Raw genomic sequence first — 20,977 nt, forward strand, 5'->3', positions numbered from 1 at the left:
GTACCCCTAATCTGCTGCCCCTAACCCCGCCGACCCCTATATTATATTTATTAACCCCTAACCTGCCCCCCACAACGTCGCCGCAAGCTACTTAAAATAATTAACCCCTAATCTTCCGACCGCAAATCGCCGCCACCTACGTTATCCCTATGTACCCCTAATCTGCTGCCCCTAACATCGCCGACCCCTATGTTATATTTATTAACCCCTAATCTGCCGCCCCAACGTCGCCGACACCTACCTACACTTATTAACCCCTAATCTGCCGAGCGGACCTGAGCGCTACTATAATAAAGTTATTAACCCCTAATCCGCCTCACTAACCCTATCATAAATAGTATTAACCCCTAATCTGCCCTCCCTAACATCGCCGACACCTACCTTCAATTATTAATCCCTAATCTGCCGACCGGAGCTCACCGCTATTCTAATAAATGTATTAACCCCTAAAGCTAAGTCTAACCCTAACACTAACACCCCCCTAAGTTAAATATAATTTAAATCTAACGAAATTAATTAACTCTTATTAAATAAATTATTCCTATTTAAAGCTAAATACTTACCAGTAAAATAAATCCTAATATAGCTACAATATAAATTATAATTATATTATAGCTATTTTAGGATTAATATTTATTTTACAGGTAACTTTGTATTTATTTTAACCAGGTACAATAGCTATTAAATAGTTAAGAACTATTTAATAGTTACCTAGTTAAAATAATTACAAATTTACCTGTAAAATAAATCCTAACCTAAGTTATAATTAAACCTAACACTACCCTATCAATAAAATAATTAAATAAACTACCTACAATTACCTACAATTAACCTAACACTACACTATCAATAAATTAATTAAACACAATTGCTACAAATAAATACAATTAAATAAACTATCTAAAGTACAAAAAATAAAAAAGAACTAAGTTACAGAAAATAAAAAAATATTTACAAACATAAGAAAAATATTACAACAATTTTAAACTAATTACACCTACTCTAAGCCCCCTAATAAAATAACAAAGACCCCCAAAATAAAAAATTCCCTACCCTATTCTAAATTTAAAAAGTTACAAGCTCTTTTACCTTACCAGCCCTGAACAGGGCCCTTTGCGGGGCATGCCCCAAGAAGTTCAGCTCTTTTGCCTGTAAAAGAAAACATACAATACCCCCCCCCCAACATTACAACCCACCACCCACATACCCCTAATCTAACCCAAACCCCCCTTAAATAAACCTAACACTAATCCCCTGATGATCTTCCTACCTTGTCTTCACCATGCCAGGTTCACCGATCCGTCCTGGCTCCAAGATCTTCATCCAACCCAAGCGGGGGCTAGACATCCACTGAAGAAGTCCAGAAGAGGGTCCAAAGTCTTCCTCCTATCCGGCAAGAAGAGGACATCCGGACCGGCAAACATCTTCTCCAAGCGGCATCTTCTATGTTCTTCCATCCGATGACGACCGGCTCCATCTTGAAGACCTCCAGCGCGGATCCATCCTCTTCTTCCGACGACTAGACGACGAATGACGGTTCCTTTAAGGGACGTCATCCAAGATGGCGTCCCTCGAATTCCGATTGGCTGATAGGATTCTATCAGCCAATCGGAATTAAGGTAGGAATTTTCTGATTGGCTGATGGAATCAGCCAATCAGAATCAAGTTCAATCCGATTGGCTGATCCAATCAGCCAATCAGATTGAGCTCGCATTCTATTGGCTGTTCCGATCAGCCAATAGAATGCGAGCTCAATCTGATTGGCTGATTGGATCAGCCAATCGGATTGAACTTGATTCTGATTGGCTGATTCCATCAGCCAATCAGAAAATTCCTACCTTAATTCCGATTGGCTGATAGAATCCTATCAGCCAATCGGAATTCGAGGGACGCCATCTTGGATGACGTCCCTTAAAGGAACCGTCATTCGTCGTCTAGTCGTCGGAAGAAGAGGATGGATCCGCGCTGGAGGTCTTCAAGATTGAGCCGGTCGTCATCGGATGGAAGAACATAGAAGATGCCGCTTGGAGAAGATGTTTGCCGGTCCGGATGTCCTCTTCTTGCCGGATAGGAGGAAGACTTTGGACCCTCTTCTGGACTTCTTCAGTGGATGTCTAGCCCCCGCTTGGGTTGGATGAAGATCTTGGAGCCAGGACGGATCGGTGAACCTGGCATGGTGAAGACAAGGTAGGAAGATCATCAGGGGCTTAGTGTTAGGTTTATTTAAGGGGGGTTTGGGTTAGATTAGGGGTATGTGGGTGGTGGGTTGTAATGTTGGGGGGGGGTATTGTATGTGTTTTTTTTACAGGCAAAAGAGCTGAAATTCTTGGGGCATGCCCCGCAAAGGGCCCTGTTCAGGGCTGGTAAGGTAAAAGAGCTTGTAACTTTTTAAATTTAGAATAGGGTAGGGAATTTTTTATTTTGGGGGTCTTTGTTATTTTATTAGGGGGCTTAGAGTAGGTGTAATTAGTTTAAAATTGTTGTAATATTTTTCTTATGTTTGTAAATATTTTTTTATTTTCTGTAACTTAGTTCTTTTTTATTTTTTGTACTTTAGATAGTTTATTTAATTGTATTTATTTGTAGCAATTGTGTTTAATTAATTTATTGATAGTGTAGTGTTAGGTTAATTGTAGGTAATTGTAGGTAGTTTATTTAATTATTTTATTGATAGGGTAGTGTTAGGTTTAATTATAACTTAGGTTAGGATTTATTTTACAGGTAAATTTGTAATTATTTTAACTAGGTAACTATTAAATAGTTCTTAACTATTTAATAGCTATTGTACCTGGTTAAAATAAATACAAAGTTACCTGTAAAATAAATATTAATCCTAAAATAGCTATAATATAATTATAATTTATATTGTAGCTATATTAGGATTTATTTTACAGGTAAGTATTTAGCTTTAAATAGGAATCATTTATTTAATAAGAGTTAATTTATTTCGTTAGATAAAAATTATATTTAACTTAGGGGGGTGTTAGTGTTAGGGTTAGACTTAGCTTTAGGGGTTAATACATTTATTAGAATAGCGGTGAGGTCCGCTCGGCAGATTAGGGGTTAATAATTGAAGGTAGGTGTCGGCGATGTTAGGGAGGGCAGATTAGGGGTTAATACTATTTATGATAGGGTTAGTGAGGCGGATTAGGGGTTAATAACTTTATTATAGTAGCGGTGAGGTCCGGTCGGCAGATTAGGGGTTAATAAGTGTAGGTAGGTGTCGGCGACGTTGTGGGGGGCAGATTAGGGGTTAATAAATATAACATAGGGGTCGGCGATGTTAGGGCAGCAGATTAGGGGTACATAGGGATAACGTAGGTGGCGGCGGTTTACGGAGCGGCAGATTAGGGGTTAAAAGTGTAATGCAGGGGTCAGCGATAGCGGGGGCGGCAGATTAGGGGTTAATAAGTGTAAGGTTAGGGGTGTTTAGACTTGGGGTACATGTTAGGGTGTTAGGTGCAGACGTAGGAAGTGTTTCCCCATAGGAAACAATGGGGCTGCGTTAGGAGCTGAACGCTGCTTTTTTGCAGGTGTTAGGTTTTTTTTCAGCTCAAACAGCCCCATTGTTTCCTATGGGAGAATCGTGCACGAGCACGTTTTTGAGGCCGGCCGCGTCCGTAAGCAACTCTGGTATCGAGAGTTGCATTTGCGGTAAAAATGCTCTACGCTCCTTTTTTGGAGCCTAACGCAGCATTTGTTTTAACTCTCGATACCAGAGTTAAATTTATGGTGCGGCCAGAAAAAAACCCGCGGAGCGTTAACAGCCCTTTTACCGCCAAACTCCAAATCTAGCCGTAACTGAATCATGAAAGTTTAATTGTGAATTTACTGTCCCTATAATTGTTTGTAACCCAGCTCTTGCCTAGATAGAGAAATTGAAGTTCCACAAATCTGTTAAATACATAGTTAAAGTGCCACTTGAGACCCACAGAGCACTGATCCAATCCATAGCGCTAGTTGCACAGCTGCAAATTTGAGTGTGTCATTTTATGACTATAATAAGAGCATGTAATTATATCAGTATGACAGCCCTTTAAAGTATTCCCCTTCCTCTGTCAAGTTTAAAATCCCGGATAAAGACAAGCTGTTGGTAGCAAATATCAGCTGCTGGCACATGCATGACACATATATTTAAATCCAAGTGTGGCTGGATATGTGGCCACAAGTAGAAAATCAATTAGAAATGTACAAGTATAAATATATATGAGATCTAAATCCAGTTATAGCTGCTAGATAACCATACCCTTCACTGGCCACCATTACAACCCATCAAAATTTCAGTGCAGAGTACTTCTCAATTTTTTTGCTATTGTCTCAATCAATTAAAATTTGAGTGCAAAATTTTTCTTGATTTGTTTGCAGGGTTTCAAACTGAAAACCATTCAAATCTATTAGAACACATCTTAAAACCCACTTACCATAGCATTTTGGCATGCATTTGTGGCATGAATACATTGTATACCTTTAGGGCCAGATTACAAGGGGAGCGCTAAATATCGCAATCGCGAAACCGATATTAGCGCTCCACTGAGTAATACCAGCAAACGCTAATGTGCGCTGATATTGCAAGTTGACAGCAATTGCTTCCATAGGCTCCAATGGGATTCTCATTTTGATGTCCTCATACACTGCATCAGAACTAGCGCAGTGAATGGGGTAAGTAGTGCGCAGCAATGGCAGCAAATACAGTATATATATATTTATGTGTTAATGTCTGTATATACATATATATAATGCATACATATATACAGTATGTAAGCATATGCATGTATATTTATATTTGCTGCCATCTTTAAACATTTTAAATTATAATCTCATACTGTTCAATGTCTCTTTAACATTATATGAAACTGATATTAATATTCAACATTGAATTTATTAGCCAAAACACTTTTGCCATAGTTTTCTCTCTTACATGAAAATTTATGAAAGCCCCAGTGATATCCCCTTCAAAAGTCTGTGATAACCAAGTTCACCTTTTTTGTGTGTTTAATTCGATTTTCCAGATATGGTCCAGATTACAAGTGGCGTGCTAAATATCGCTTTTGAGAAAGCGATATTTTGCTCCACTGAGTAATACCACACTAATGTGCGCTGGTATTACAAGTTGACAGCAATGTGAACGCGAGCTCGCATTTGCATTGCTGGGAAGGATTGCACTCACGAGAGTGCGCTTCCATAGGCTCAAATGAGAGCCTTCTTCTAATGCCGTCAGAGACGGCACAGAACCTAAGCGCAGCAAAGGGGGTAAGTAGTGCAGAGATGACAGCAATATTGAATATATTTGTATATGATTATATACATATATATTTGTATACACACATATTAACACATACATATATATATATGTATATAAGCATATACAATTTTTTTTTAGTGGGAACACCCAGTTCCCATAGAACACAATGTAAAGACACTTTTCAGTGCCGTTTTTTTTCTAACACCCCACTCGCGCCAACTTTACCCCAAAAATACTGCCTAGTTCAGTTATTTTATTAAAAAATAAAAATGCTAGAATTTTTATTTTTTAATAAAGTACACTACACTGTATTTTGGTGGCATTTGGGGCAGATTGATAAAATTAACCAGAGATCTGATCTCTAGTTAATTTATAAGCGCTAATTGCTACCGCAAGCTTGTAGTAGCAATAATAAGCCACTTGTAATGACTGGTTATTTATTTTTCGGGCGCACTAAAAAGTAGCGCTTTACTTGTAATCTAAACCTATATTGTTTACTAATAAGAATATTTTTACTAATTCAACAGCAGCTCTTTTAATGAACTGGATTGGTAAAAAAGATCAATTGACAAAAAAAAAATAACCCGACCTGCAATGCAGTATTTAGTAGAAAGGTACAACGTTTCAGAATTCTGCTTTTTTTTTCAATAACTCATTTTAGCATCAGATTTATTAATGCCAGAATCTGGTCAATGCCAGATATTTGTGTGTGGCACTTTTATTCTATGGCTGAAATGAGCAGAATGATGCAGAACTCGGCCATTATCAGCATTTGTTTTGCTAACAAATGGCAAATTCCGAAATGATGCCCACATGGTAATTCTAATGGACTGGGACTCACATAGAGTCGATTGGGATGGAAAACTGCAGTGCATTGGAATTATGGTTGGTAAACTTGCAAGAATATTTAACTGGTTAAAAAAAAAACCTTAAACAGCCTATAATTTGCTTAAAAAATAGATCTTAAACATAAAAATTGTTTTAAAAAGTACAGTAGAACTAATTTTACTACATTTCATAAAACAATTAGGGGCTGATTTATCAAGTCTAAAGACCCCTGCTCCATAACTTGTCCACCTGCTCTGAGGCGGCGGACAGAAATCAACCCGATCGAATACGATCGGGTTGATTGACACCCCCTGCTAGTGGCCGATTGGCCACGAATCTGCAGGGGGCGGCATTGCACAAGCAGTTCACAAGAACTGCTGGTACAATGATAAATGCCGACAGCGTATGCTACATCATATCATGTCCACTCGCACATTAATAAATATACCCCTTAGACTTGTAACTTGTATAGTATACGAGATCACTAAAACAATGTAGTTTTTTTAGTTTAAACAATATTTTGTATGATACACCAACAAAATACAAACTGTAGCTGTTTAAATTCATATTGCTACATAAGGTCCTATATATAAAAATCACAATATGAAGTCCAAAGTGAATATGTTGAGATTTATTCAGTTTACAGTTTGTATTTTATAATTTTTGTAAAGCAATTGATTTTAATAATTTATTTTAATATCATGTTAGCAATCATTAAATCCTTAACCTTCCATACAGAGAACAGGTTGTCATGCAGATTTCTGACAACTCGTCATGCAGGGGGATCACCAATCAAATGCTGTTGTCAGTGATCCCCCCTCACTGCAGGCCACAATCATTGGTGGTGTAGCGGGCAGCACACCCAAAGCTGCGCCACAAATGTTTTCTTCTTCTGATTACTTTTTTTTTTTCTTGACTGGTAGCATTTATACAGATTTTTCAAACCCTAGTATCGGGTATAGAAAATTTCTCTATCCACTAAAGAAAAAATACAGAAATAAATATTTCTATTGCAGCAAAGTCATTTGGGTAATGCCAGAGTGCTTAAGCTTTCTAAGAATGTCCACAAAGCTTATGAGAATGATTTACGTGGGAATTTCTCCAGTTTTTCTAGTTCCTTTAATTGTGCGCAGTCACTTTACTAAAGAGGCCATCTTATTTCAGAACCATTATCCCCACACTTATTTCACTTTGCACAGTAAAACCAATCAGATATTTTGCATTGAGATGACTCATTAACAGCATTCTAATCCATTAAATAAAAAGTTTTACAGAAGGAGAAGAAGCATAAGTGAGTTATGACTTGTCTTGTTTAGTTATATGTAGATTTTTGCATTTTAGGTCTTGTAATTGATTTATACAGAAACCCATTTATATAAAAGCACAAACAGCAACCAGTAACACAGAAAATACAGTTAATATCAGGTTAGGCCATTCTAGTGGTTTAGAAGCTAAACATATGCCTGAATGGAAAGGAAAGCTTGTTATAATGCCAACAAAGGAAGACAGACTTAAGGAAAAAGTGTTCCCTAGGAAATACCTTAAAGGGATACTAAACCCAAATTCTTTCTTTCATGATTCATATGCAGCATGCAATTTTAAGCAACTTTCTAATTTACTCCTATTATCATTTTTCTTTGTTCTCTTGCTATCTTTATTTGAAAAAGAAGGCACCTAAGCTAAGGAGCCAGGCAATTTTCAATTCAGGACCCTGGACAACACTTTTTTATTGGTGAGTGCATTTACCCATCAATCAGAAAGCACAACCCAGGTTTTGAACCAAAAATGGGCCGGCTTCCAAACTTACATTCTTGCTTTTCAAATAAAGATAGCAAGAGAATGAAGAAAATGTGATAATAGGAGTAAATTAGAAAGTTGCTTAAAATTGCATGCTCTATCTGAATCATGAAAGAAAAAATTTGGGTTCCCTTTGAAATAGTACTTTATAAAAAAAAGCCAACCTGTTATATAATTCATAGAACTGAGACATTATGTGTAAATGCTGAAATAAGCCATAGAAACCACAGAGCAAATAAAATCTATATGTCTGTACCAAGAAAATTATGACAAACCAATTAGATGGATTAGATACTAATAAATGAAAAACTAAACCAAATACAGTACATACAGTTTACATCCGAGAGACAAAATACTGACTCTGTACTACACATTAACAATAATACATCACAGGAATAAATGTACATACACTTCTCATCTTTTCCCTCCTCTACTACTGCAACTCCATCCTCTCTGGTCTCACTAGCTGCCACCTAGCTCCTTTACAATCCATAATGAATGCCTCTGCCAGGCTCATCTTCTTTACATGTCGCTCTTCATCTGATGCACCTCTCTGCCAATCCCTTCACTGGCTTCCTCTTGCCTCCAGGCTTAAACACAAAATTCTCCATCTGACATACAAAGCCATCAGCTGCACTGCTCCCCTCTATATCTCAGACCTTGTCTCCAAATACTGTCCCTCCCGACACATTCACTCTGCTCAAAATCGCCTACTCTCCTCCTCTCTTGTTACCTCCTCACATTTCCATTTACAAGACTCCTCCAGACTGGCTCCCATCTTGTGGAACTCTCTGCCTCGCTCCACAAGACTCTACCCTAGTTTTGAAAGCTTCAAGCGCTCCTTAAATACTGTACTATTCAGGGATGCATACAACCTACACTTTCCTAACTCCATTGCTATCCCCTTGAACCCCATATAAGCCTAGGAGCCCAGCTGTTTGTACATCACCCGCATAAGAGCTGACTACAACAGTGCAACTCTCGGCAGGACCCTCTACCCATTTGATCCCCTATAAATGCTACCTTATATACCACCTATGTTTATAGCGCTGCACAATCTGTTGGCGCTCTACAAATACCTGATAATAATAATAATAATAAGGACAAAAAAATAAACTAATACTACACATCAAATGTTATATAAAAAATAGCTCTGCCTATCTGAGACAATAAACACTGAATCAGTACTACAAATCAATACTAATACTTCTTAGAAATAACTGTGCATATAATTTATATCTGAGAGACAAAAATCATTGACTTGATAATAACCATTAAGTAGGGATGGGCCAATGTTTTGCAACATTGGAAAATTGAAATTAATTTTAACATATTCGTTCATTTGTTTCGAATTTTGAATGAGAGGCTGATAAGACAACTGACTCAAAACAACACAATTACAGTAAATTAATACATAAAGTGATAAAAATGCCTACAGTTTCCATTGAAGAAACTTGAGGAGATACAGCTGGTCTCGATGATATAAAGTTCTCCATTATGGAGAGATTATCTAAGATGTCTCATCATTATTACGAGGTCCCTCAAATAATTTAAGAACGCCAAATTTGACCTTACATGCTTTTTATCTAGCTATACAGGATTCTGAATGTGAAGTAGAGACACATACATTAAAATACAATGCTCAAAAAAGCCCTCAAAATGATTTTGTGATTTCTCTCCATGCCATTTTTAAATATCTCATGCACACAAAACACTAACTTGATACCATAGATCAAGTCATTCTTTTCAAGATAACTGCACAAACAGTCCACGTCTGAAGGACATAATATTTCTCAAGAATAAATGTAAATACATTCCATATTTAGAGACAAAAACATTGATTTGACAGCACGGATCAAATGTAATATTTCTCATAAGTGTAAAATACATATATGAGGTACAAAACATTGACTTGATAACACAAATTGCAAACTAAAAACCAAAACACAAAATTCTACAAATACAAGTGTGCTTAGGGGACGACATAAACAGGGAGATAAACAGACAATTAGCAATAGCTTTGCCTGATAAAATGGCCACATTTCAGTAAGACCGCGAAAAATGCTTTGTTTACTTTTATATTTGTTTTACAATAAGTAAATTCTACAAATCTGGTTCGTGACTGCTTTATTGCACTATTGTTTGAAGTTTTGAAGGTCCTGTGACTGCTATCCACTGCATCAGAGATCTCGGAATAAGTGAGCATCAATCTTAATTATTACCCGAATGTGCATCACTTTTGTGAGTGTTTCCAGTTATTTACTGCTTACATTTCTCTCATAGGCATAATACACAATGTGATATGTTATTATTATTATTATTATAATACTTTATTTATGAAGCGCCATCATATTCCGCAGCGCTGTCCATGGATACAGATCATTTAAATAAAACAATAGTATAAAACTTCTAAGACTAAGAGACAGGACAGAATTTACAAACACATACAGGAGGGATTGAGGGCCCTATTCCCGTGGGAACTTACAATCTAGAAGGGTAGGAGGTTAAGAAACAGGAGGTGAGGACTGCAAGATTGAGAAAGATGTTAATGCAGAGTTAGAGGAGGGAAATGTTGTTAGGTAAAAGGAATATTATTGAGTTGGGTGGTAGGCTTCTCTGAACAGAAAAGTCTTCAGAGAGCATTTAAAGGAAGAAAGATTTGGGCAAAGCCTGACAGCACGAGGGGGAGTGTTCCAGAGGGTAGGTGCTGCATGACAGAAGTCCTGCAGTCTAGCATGAGAGGAGGTGATAGTCGCAGAAGCAAGGAGCAGGTCATTGTTAGGCGGGCTGGAGTATACTTGTTGATTAGAGAGGATAGGTAGAGGGAAGTGGAGTTGGTGAGTGCTTTGTATGCAAGGGTGAGAATTTTTAATTTAATTCTGCTGTGTATGGGGAGCCAATGAAGGGACTCACAGAGAGGTGCAGCAGATACAGAGCGACGGGAAAGGTGGATCAGTCTGGCAGAGGCATTTAGGATGGATTGAAGAGGGGAGAGGCGGGAAAGAGGAAGGCCAGTAAGTAGGTTATTGCAGTAGTCAAGTCGGGAAATAACAAGGGAGTGGATTATTTGCTTTGTGGTGTTAGCTCACAGAAAAGGTCGAATCTTGGAAATGTTGAGTAGATGGTTGCGGCAGGATGTAGAAAGTGATTAGATATGGGGGGTGAAGGATAGATTTGAGTCAAGTGTAACTCCGAGGCAGCGGACTTGGGGAGATGGGGAAATGGTGATGCCGTCAACAGGGATAGAGAAGTCACAGGTCGGCATAGAGCTTATGGGGGGATAAGAAGGTGCTCAGTCTTGGACATGTTAATCTTTAGGTGGTGAGAGGCCATCCAGGAAGAAATACCAGATAAGCAGTTGCTGACATGAGAAAGGACAGAGGGAGAGAGAGCAGGGGTGTAGAGGTAGATCTGGGTGTCATCGGCATAGAAGTGATATTTGAAGCCATAACTGTTGATAAGTTTACCCAGTGAAGAAGTATAAATGGAGAAGAGTAGAGGACCCAGAACATATCCTTAAGGTACTCCAAAAGACAGGGGCATTAGAGAGGAGGAGTCATTGGCAAATGACACAGAAAAAGACCTGTGAGAAAGATAAGAGTGAAACCAGGAAAGAGCAGTGCCACAGAGGCCAAAAGAGCTAAGGGTCTGTAGGAGGAGGGGGTGGTCAACTGTGTCGAAGGCAGCTGAGAGGTCAAGTAAGTATGGAGTAGTGGCCAATATTTTTAGCAGAGAGAAGATCTTTCGTAACCTTGGTAAGGGCAGTCTCAGTTGAGTGTTTGGGGCAGAATCCAGATTGCAGGGGGTCAAGCAAGGAGTTGGCGTACAGGAAATGTGTTAGGCGATTATAAACTAGTTTTTCAAGGAGTTTTGATGTTAGTGGGAGCAGTGATATTGGGCGGTAGCTTTCAGGAGAATTAGGGTCAAGGGAGGGTTTTTTTGAGTATGGGAATGACTGTTGCATGTTTGAAAGAAGATGGGAATGAGCCGGTAGAAAGAGATAGGTTGAAGATGTGGGTAAGAGCAGGAGTGAGGGTAGAATATAGGAGGGTATTAGATGGGAAGGTATAGGGTTGAGTGGGCAGGTAGTGAGGCGTGAGGAAGATAGCAAGGCGGAAACTTGGCTGGATGGAGGATGCAGAGGGTGGCAGAGGGAGTGGCAGGGCCTGTTGATGGAGTATTGCAGGTTGGTGTTGGAATGTTGCTCTGGATAGAATTTGTTTTGCTTAAAAAGTAGTCTGCCAAGTCTTGAGCACTAATGACAGATGAGGGGGGTGGAGCAGGAGGGTAGAGGAGAGAGTTAAAGGTGGAGAAGAGTTGTTTAGGGTTTGAGGAAAGAGTAGATATAAGGGAGGAGAAGTAGGTTTGCTTTGCTAAGTGAAGGGCACAAGTGTATGAATGAAGCATAAACTTATAGTGTATGAAGTCAGGTTCAGAGTGAGTTTTCCTCCAGACACGAGCAGTACGGGAGAATTTTTGCAAATAGCGTGTTTGCTGAGAGTGCCAGGGCTGCAACTGACAGCGTGATGTTTAGTCTAGTGCAGAGGAGAGAGTTTTGTTATAGTGGGATGTTGTGAGATCAGGGCAGATTATAGTGGAAGTGTGAGGGAGGAGATCTTGAATAGTTTTTGAAAATTGGAGCGGATCCACAGCATGCAGATTTCTACAGCTGCGGGGGCAGGATGGAGGAGATGGTTTAGCTGTTGCATCAATATTATAGGTGACCAGGTGATGGTCTGAGATGGGAAAAGGGCGACAGGCGAGGTCAGATATAGAACAGAGGTAGGAAAATACCAGGTCGATGGAGTGTTCATCACAGTGGGTAGGGAATAGGCTGGATTGTGATGTTTTCTTAATAAAAGCTTTGAATGCATTAATAAATTAATTAAGTGTAACATGTACCACAGGCACATCACTGTGATATCCGCATAGATGTAAGTTTAGAGAACATCAGACAGGTATAGGTAAGTTGAAGCAAAGATCAAAGCTGAAGCAGAAACAGTAGGTGGATAAGAGTCAATAAGCAAACAATTGAGCAATCTCCAATACAAGAGACAAGGCAGCTGGGGATGTGTATAACATTTAAGCTGATCATGCAAAAGTAAATTACAGGCAGCAAAGAACGCACAACAAGATGTGCTATAGAAGTCATGTTTAAAAAGCCCAAAAGCAGTTAATGATCATCAGAATAGAATTTGCAGGTAACAACAAGTAGGTTATATTATATGGATACTGATAGCCAGGACATATTATAAATAGCTATCAGAACCCAAAAACAAAATGCACAAATGAAATACTATTTACAAGTAGCTAGGAGAATGTTGCAATACTGGGAATAGTGCTTTCAAAAGGATAAAAAAGAGGCATGTGCCACTGTTAGGAGAAGCACTTAACTGTCTGATGGATCAGTGTCTCAGAAAGGGAAAAAGACAGATCCTATAGGCAGAATTATATGACAGAAGATACTTCCACTCTTGCTATAGGTACCATGCAGGCATTCTGTGCTAAGAGTGGGTATAAAATTGGCTGTAGAGAAAGGAATGTCTGCTGAACTGGCTTACAATTACTACACTAAATGATTATAACAACACATGAAGAAAAGACCCATATTTAGCATAAACCTTTTGGTGTGGTCCTTAGGTGACATAGATCTTTGTCTAACAAAACTGAAAATAATCTCTGCACTGATCTGACAAACAAATGTTTTCTTGTACAAACTCTCTAATCTAATGGTCCAAAAGCTTAACTCTTGCAACATCAAAACGTCAGAGAGTTCAAGTTAAAACTACATTTTAACTGAACTGCCATTCCCTCCAGTAAGAGCAAACCACAGAAAGAGGCTTGAAAAGAAAACTTCTACAGGCTGTCTTGCCTGACAAAAATGTCCTAAAGTATTTTTCACAGTAGAGGACAGCACATACTTTTATATTATCTCAGTGGTACATGTTTCTAAATCATACAATAGTTTACTAATTTACTTGGACTGTTTTTTCATCTTTAATGGCCAAGACTGTTTACATTAAAATAAGTAATGTTTTTCATGTTGCTTGCAGAATGTACATGTTGATCCCTCTAGGAAACATAGGGCAAACACAATTTTTAAACAAAAGCAATATATGTTTAATTCACTTTTAACAGTTTAACAGATAGCTTCACTCCATCCTAAGAGTAGCGTTATCAGCAATATAAGCTTAAAGGGACACTGAACCCAATTTTTTTCTTTCCTGATTCACATAGAACATGCAACTTTCTAATTTACTCCTATTATCAAGTTTTCTTCATTCTCTTTCTATCTTTATTTGAAAAACAAGGCATCGAAGCTAAGGAGCCAGCAATTTTTGGGTTCAGAACCATAGACAGCACTTGTTTAATTGTGCTGTCCAATCAGCAAAGACAACCCAGGTTGTTCACCAAAAATGGGCCAGCATCTAAACTGACATTCTTGCTTTTCAAATAAACATACCAAGAGAATGAAGAAAAATTGATAAAAGGAGTAAATTAGAAAGTTGCTTAAATTGCATGCTCTATCTGAATCACAAAAGAAAAAAATTGGGTTCAGTGTCCCTTTAAGCAAATTCAGAAACACACCTTAAAGGGCAACTGTAAGTAAATATTTTCTATGCCTGTTACTAACTAACTACCCCAAATACGCTTTTTATCAATAGCATTTCATTAACATATCTCTACCGAATATGAGAAATCTTGTCTGCAAATTTAATTGTTTTCCAAACCCACTCCATGGGTATCCTTTGCTCTGTACCAATCAATACCTAGGTTTCAAAATGGCGCTTTAAACACAAAGTTATTGGTTTAAGTATTTTGAACAAGCAGTGCTGAAAATAGTGGGCAGGATAACGTGACATCATCGGCGAATAAAAGATATAACTTTTAGAACGTTATGAAACTTCGTTTTGGAGAAAATATAGGTCAGTAGGTTTTAATTAATGTTTATTAACTTTAATATGTTAGTTGTTTAGCTTAAAAATTATAACAGAAAGTAATCAAATGAATAATCAAATGTACTCTTTCCATATTCATAGAGCCACCATGCTTGGAATTCACAGAAAATTCACTCCTTGCTTAGACATTCCCGTTTAAATGAAAATGGCCCTTTTGGATCTAAACTAAGACAATGCAAATTATTTATGAACTGATTTTTGACTTTACGTGCATTATTTCAGGCCATTTTTTTTTCCTTTGTGTTGCTTAAAGGGACACTCAGGTTAAATTAAATTTTCATGATTCAGATACAGCATGTAATTTTAAACAACTTTCCAATTTACTTCCATTAAAAAAAATGTGCACAGTCTTTTATTTTTACAATTTTTGAGTCACCAGATCCTACTGAGCATGTGCAAGAATTCACAGATTATACGTATATGCATTTGTGATTGGCTGATTGCTATCACATGATACAAGGGGAGTGGAAATATGCATAACTTAGAAATTTGTTATAAAAAAATCTACTACTCATTTTAAGTTCAGACTAAGTGCTATTGCATTGTCTTGTTATCTTGCATTTGTTGATTATGCAAATCTAATGTGTTGACTGGTCCTTTAATACCTTATACAAACTGATGAAAGTTATCCCTTGTAATTTACGTATTTTACTTTGTATTATATTCTGCATTACATATTTAACAAGAAAACCGCAGTGCAATCAAATAATTAAATAAATTGAAACCCTTACCTGTTCACTGTGAATCACAATAAGCTTTACAATCATGAGGTTTATGAGATTCCCAACACTAGGATCTTTATAAATTGAAGCAACCTAGAAAAAGATTTGTAAACATTATAAGCAAACATCAAAAATGTCCCATCTTAATACTTTGTAATTTGTCAAACATTATTTATGCTAGAAAATATCACATATACTCTACTATATATCTAAATGTAACACACTACAATAAGCATATACCAAAAAATAAAAAATAGACTGATCATTTCTAATTTCCCCTTTGATAACTAAAATCTTCATAGAACTGCAAGTAGCATATCGTGGAAAGTGATAGTCTTTGCTGAAAAAGGTGCAGGGACTGTAGGGTCTAAATGAACATAAAAGCTCCCTTGTAGAATCCTTGACTAATAAATCAGAGACTCGTCAATTCACAATTCTAACTGGTCAATCTCTTAAGAAATAATTGTCTAGATTACGAGTTTTGTGGTACAGCTATACCGCTGAAAAATTGGCCATTGTGCACTTGTAATGGATGGTTATTTATCACGCGCCCACAAACGGCAAATTTGCCTGTTTGCGGGCATGCAATAAATTAGCGCTCCATTTGTAATCTTGCCCTAAATGTTTGAATATATACAAAATTCCTTTACCTGGTAAATAAGGAGCCTGAATCTCATTGTAAGGGCCCAGTATTACATCTCACCTTTCATGGTTTTGGAGGCTTAGAATATATGCAATTCCAACACACAAAAAAACAACAACATGACAATCAAGGCATTTACACAGTATGAATATAGGCACATTTTGTTCATCTTACACTTCATGCTTACATTTAATTTGTATTGATTATTTTACTCACTATTGACATTAGTGTTAAAATGTAGTGCTGTAAATTTCTTCCATGATGCCGAACCATTTTAACATCAGCTGTTACCATGACTTCTACATATCTTGGATAAGAGAGAAAACGTTTCCTTCGGACATGTGACTTGTTTCCATTTTCCTCCTGTGTCCTGTTTGGTAATGTGTGTGGTATAAAATAAGTATTTTGGAAATTATAAATGTCCTTTCCTAAGTTGCTTGACACATGCAGCGGTAAGAGTTTTTCATCCATAACATGGTCTACATGAAAAAAACAAAAAATAGGCATTAAAACTAAAGACTAACATTTTAAAATATATTCAATTAAAAGTTAACAAACCAGTAATTAGAAACGGCAAAAAAACTTTCTCAGCATTGAAGAGGATTTTATAGCATTAGGGTATGGGTGTATTCAACAAGCTGTCAAAATGGCTTTTCTTAACAGTTGCCAGTTTTAATCAGACACATATAACTAACACCTAAGATAACAGTGTAACATGGTAACACATCCTTTCAGATTCAAGCAGTGTTTTAAAATCTCCAGAGCCCTCTAGAGAAGAATATAAAATTAACTAATGAAATAATGTTTTTGTTTTTTTAAAATGTAGATTCAGACTTTTGTAGATTTTTAAACATATGTTTGTTAAATAAAAAAAATAATAAAAAAAAAGATGTTAGAGGATATAGAGATTCAAGGAATGAGTATTACAAGCAAGTGTAATTTTAATTTAATTTAAATAAAATCATGTTATAAGAAAAAATGATTGATAAACAAAATGTTGTATTAAGCAATATTGTCCATGCTGTAAACATAGTTGTGTTTATCTAATGTTATGCAGGAAACAACAAAGACCCGGGGAACTGTATAAAACTTCACTTTTACTAAAGCATCAAAGGCAGGATAAGAGTAGAGCCAAACTTGAACAGAAGTTAGAGATCAGACAACAACTGACATGTTTTGGCCGTAGCCTTAATAGCTGTTGTCTGAGTACACACACCTAATATTTAATATCTAATATGGTTAAAAACAATTGATCAATAAACCATTTGTATACACTCTCAATATTTACATATAAACATCTGAGCAGTGAACATACCAGATCAGAACAGCCAATAGAATGCGAGCTCAATCTGATTGGCTGATTGGATCAGCCAATCGGATTGAACTTGAATCTGATTGGCTGATTCAATCAGCCAATCAGATTTTTCCTACCTTAATTCCGATTGGCTGATAGAATCCTATAAGCCAATCGGAATTCGAGGGACGCCATCATGGATGACGTCATTTAAAGGAACCTTCATTCGCTGTTAGGAAGTCGTTAGAAGAGGATGGATCCGCGCCGGCTGCTTCAAGATGGACCCGCTCCGGATGGAAGAAGATAGAAGATGCCGCCTGGATGAAGACTTCGGACCCTCTGGAGGACCTCTTCTGGCCGGATAGGATGAAGACTTCGGACCCTCTGGAGGACCTCTTCTGGCCGGATAGGATGAAGACTTCGGACCCTCTTCTGGACGGATTGGATGGTACCCAGCTGGGTGAAGACAAGGTAGTAAGATCTTCAGGGGCTTAGTGTTAGGTTTTTTAAGGGGGGGTTGGGTGGGTTAGATTAGGGGTATGTGGATGGTGGGTTGTAATGTTGGGGGGGGTATTGTATTTTTTTTTTTACAGGCAAAAGAGCTGATTTCATTGGGGCATGCCCAGCAAAAAGCCCTTTTAAGGGCTGGTAAGGTAATAGAGCTGTTAACTTTTTATTTTAGAATAGGGTAGGGTATTTTTTTATTTTGGGGGGCTTTGTTATTTTTTTTAGGGGCTTAGAGTATGTGTAATTAGTTTAAAATTCTTGTAATCTTTTTTTTATTTTTTGTAATTTAGTGGGGGGTTTTTTTGTAATTTAGTTTAGTTGATTTAATTGTAGGTAATTGTAGGTAGTTTAGTTAATTAATTTATTGATAGTGTAGTGTTAGGTTTAATTGTAACTTAGGTTAGGATTTATTTTACAGGTAATTTTGTAATTATTTTAACTAGGTAGCTATTAAATAGTAAATAACTATTTAATAGCTATTGTACCTAGTTAAAATAAATACAAAGTTGCCTGTAAAATAAATATAAATCCTAAAATAGCTACAATATAATTATTTGTTATATTGTAGCTATAGTAGGGTTTATTTTACAGATAAGTATTTAGTTTTAAATAGGAAGACTTTAGTTAATAATATTTAATTTATTTTGTTAGATAAAAATTATATTTAACTTAGGGGGGTGTTAGGGTTAGGGTTAGACTTAGCTTTAGGGGTTAATACATTTATTAGAGTAGCGGCGAGGTCCGGTCGGCAGATTAGGGGTTAATATTTGAAGTTAGGTGTCGCAGATGTTAGGGAGGGCAGATTAGGGGTTAATACTATTTATTATAGGGTTTTTGAGGCGGGAGTGAGGCGGTTTAGGGTTAATAAATTTATTATAGTGGCGGCGAGGTCCGGTCGGCAGATTAGGGGTTAATAAGTGTAGGTAAGGTAGCGGCGACGTTGGGGGGGGCAGATTAGGGGTTAATAAATATTATGTAGGTGTTGGCGATGTTAGGGGCAGCAGATTAGGGGTACATAGGGATAATGTAGGTGGTGGCGGTGTGCGGTCGGCAGATTAGGGGTTAAAAAATGTATTATAGTGGCGGCGATATGGGGGGACCTCGGTTTAGGGGTACATAGGTAGTTTATGGGTGTTAGTGTACTTTAGAGCACAGTAGTTAAGAGCTTTATAAACCGGCGTTAGCCCATAAAGCTCTTAACTCCTGACTTTTTTCTGCGGCTGGAGTCTTGTCGGTAGAGGGTCTACCGCTCACTACCGGCGTTAGGAAGATCCCATTGAAAAGATAGGATACGCAATTAGCGTAAGGGGATCTGCTAATGCAGAACTCTAAATCTAGGCGATATATTTTTATTGTCAATATTTTGTAAATTCTACTGTTATTATTTTATTGTTGCAAGGTCGACCTTAAGCTTCTATTTTATTAAATGTTTATATATTTTAAATGAAAATATATTTTTTAAGTCAATATATTAGTTACAAGAATTTTTGTTCCCTAATTATTGTTTCCCCATATCATATATTTAAGATTTTATATAGAAATTACATTGGTGCTTAGCTAGGATTGTTAGGATTGTGTTAGTGATTGGCATTTGTGGTTAATCTTCTGCGTTTGCCAACTGATACATCTATCAGTTCTTTTAGCGTTTTTGCACTTCATATTGTTAAACTATCCAATACAGTTACACTTTAGCCTTTTGTTAATTTGTATTTTTAAGGCCTATCTTTTAGAAGTTGAGAGACCTCTATTACACTTGGAGTTTGTGTAGCAGTTTTATTTTGGCGCGGTTTCACCTGTTGTTCTTATTTTTTATTGCAGAGCCACCAATGAACGAACTATGCATTTTTAGAATGTATAGTTTGGAGCTGGCAATAAGCCTTTAAAAAAGACAGATACCAAGATCCCCAAGTCTGTCTGGGGAATACAATAAATGAGTCCCTGATTGGCTACGAAGAGCCCTCAATGAGTACCATTATATCAGAACATGTGCATGGATCAAACATTCATTTTGACTGCAAGATACATTATGTAACTATATAAAAACGACTGAAACAAAGTATAAATTAGGGAATAATATACATATATCACAAAAAATAATGATGACTGCACAGTGAGAATAAGTTTATTGTTGACAGCAAAGAACATCCAAATGGGAATTGACTAATGAGTTGGAAATACCATTCAATGTCTATTATCCCTACAGAAAATCAATCAAAGTCTATATAATGCAAATTAACAAACTTGAATGTATGTTAAATGTAAACTATAATTGGATGATGTAGGAAAAAGAAAATGATAAATACATTCATTCAGATTAAAGAATAAAATAATAATGCTATTCCCAAAAATGTATCAAGTCGTATTCAGAGTTCAAACCCAAGGGGACCCTAGTGCGAAGTCTAAATATCCAATACATCTCTCTTTTTGCTAAGAGAATATCTCTGTTACCCTCCCTATTGGGGCTAAAGACCTTTTCAATAAGAGTCCACCTAAATGTGCTAGTATTACTGTTGTGATGATGGACAAAATGAAGCACGGGTAGATAGATGCTCCCGAATATGGGATCGGCTCTTACGGGTCATGAGTCCGACATATTGTAAATTACAAGTGGTGCAAGTAATGAGATACATGACAAATGAAGACCGACAATTCATAATTTGGAAATTCTCCCCAGTGACAGAAGAATGGAACTCTCGTCCCAAAAGGACACATTCACAAGCTACACAGTCTCTGGTCCCACAGCGGAATAGACCCTTATGAGTTAACCAAGAGTTGTGGGCAGCAGAATTAGACTTTTTCAATTAAGAGGGGGATAAAATGTTACCCAGAGTCCAATTTCTCCAATAAGAGAAACAACACCCACTGTTGGTGAGATTGACTAGCCTATTATCTGCTGCAAGTAGGGGGAAATGATGCCTAATGATTTTACATACAGGTATACCTCACTTTACAGCGCTTCACTTTACAGCGCTTTGCTTATACAGC

The 20,977-nt window shown here is 37.2% G+C and overlaps 1 protein-coding gene across 1 annotated transcript in view; it reads right to left on the reverse strand.

Annotated features, from left to right (window-relative positions):
• ADAMTS20 (ADAM metallopeptidase with thrombospondin type 1 motif 20) overlaps window positions 1-20,977 on the reverse strand; it is a 578,468-nt gene that overhangs the window by 407,574 nt on the left and 149,917 nt on the right. The window contains 2 exon segments of the mRNA XM_053719202.1: window positions 15,558-15,641; window positions 16,408-16,670. Coding sequence (XP_053575177.1) covers window positions 15,558-15,641; window positions 16,408-16,670 — 347 coding nt within the window.

The sequence above is a fragment of the Bombina bombina genome, chromosome 6 (genome assembly GCF_027579735.1).
Source record: "Bombina bombina isolate aBomBom1 chromosome 6, aBomBom1.pri, whole genome shotgun sequence".
NCBI classification, from domain to species: Eukaryota; Metazoa; Chordata; class Amphibia; order Anura; family Bombinatoridae; genus Bombina; species Bombina bombina.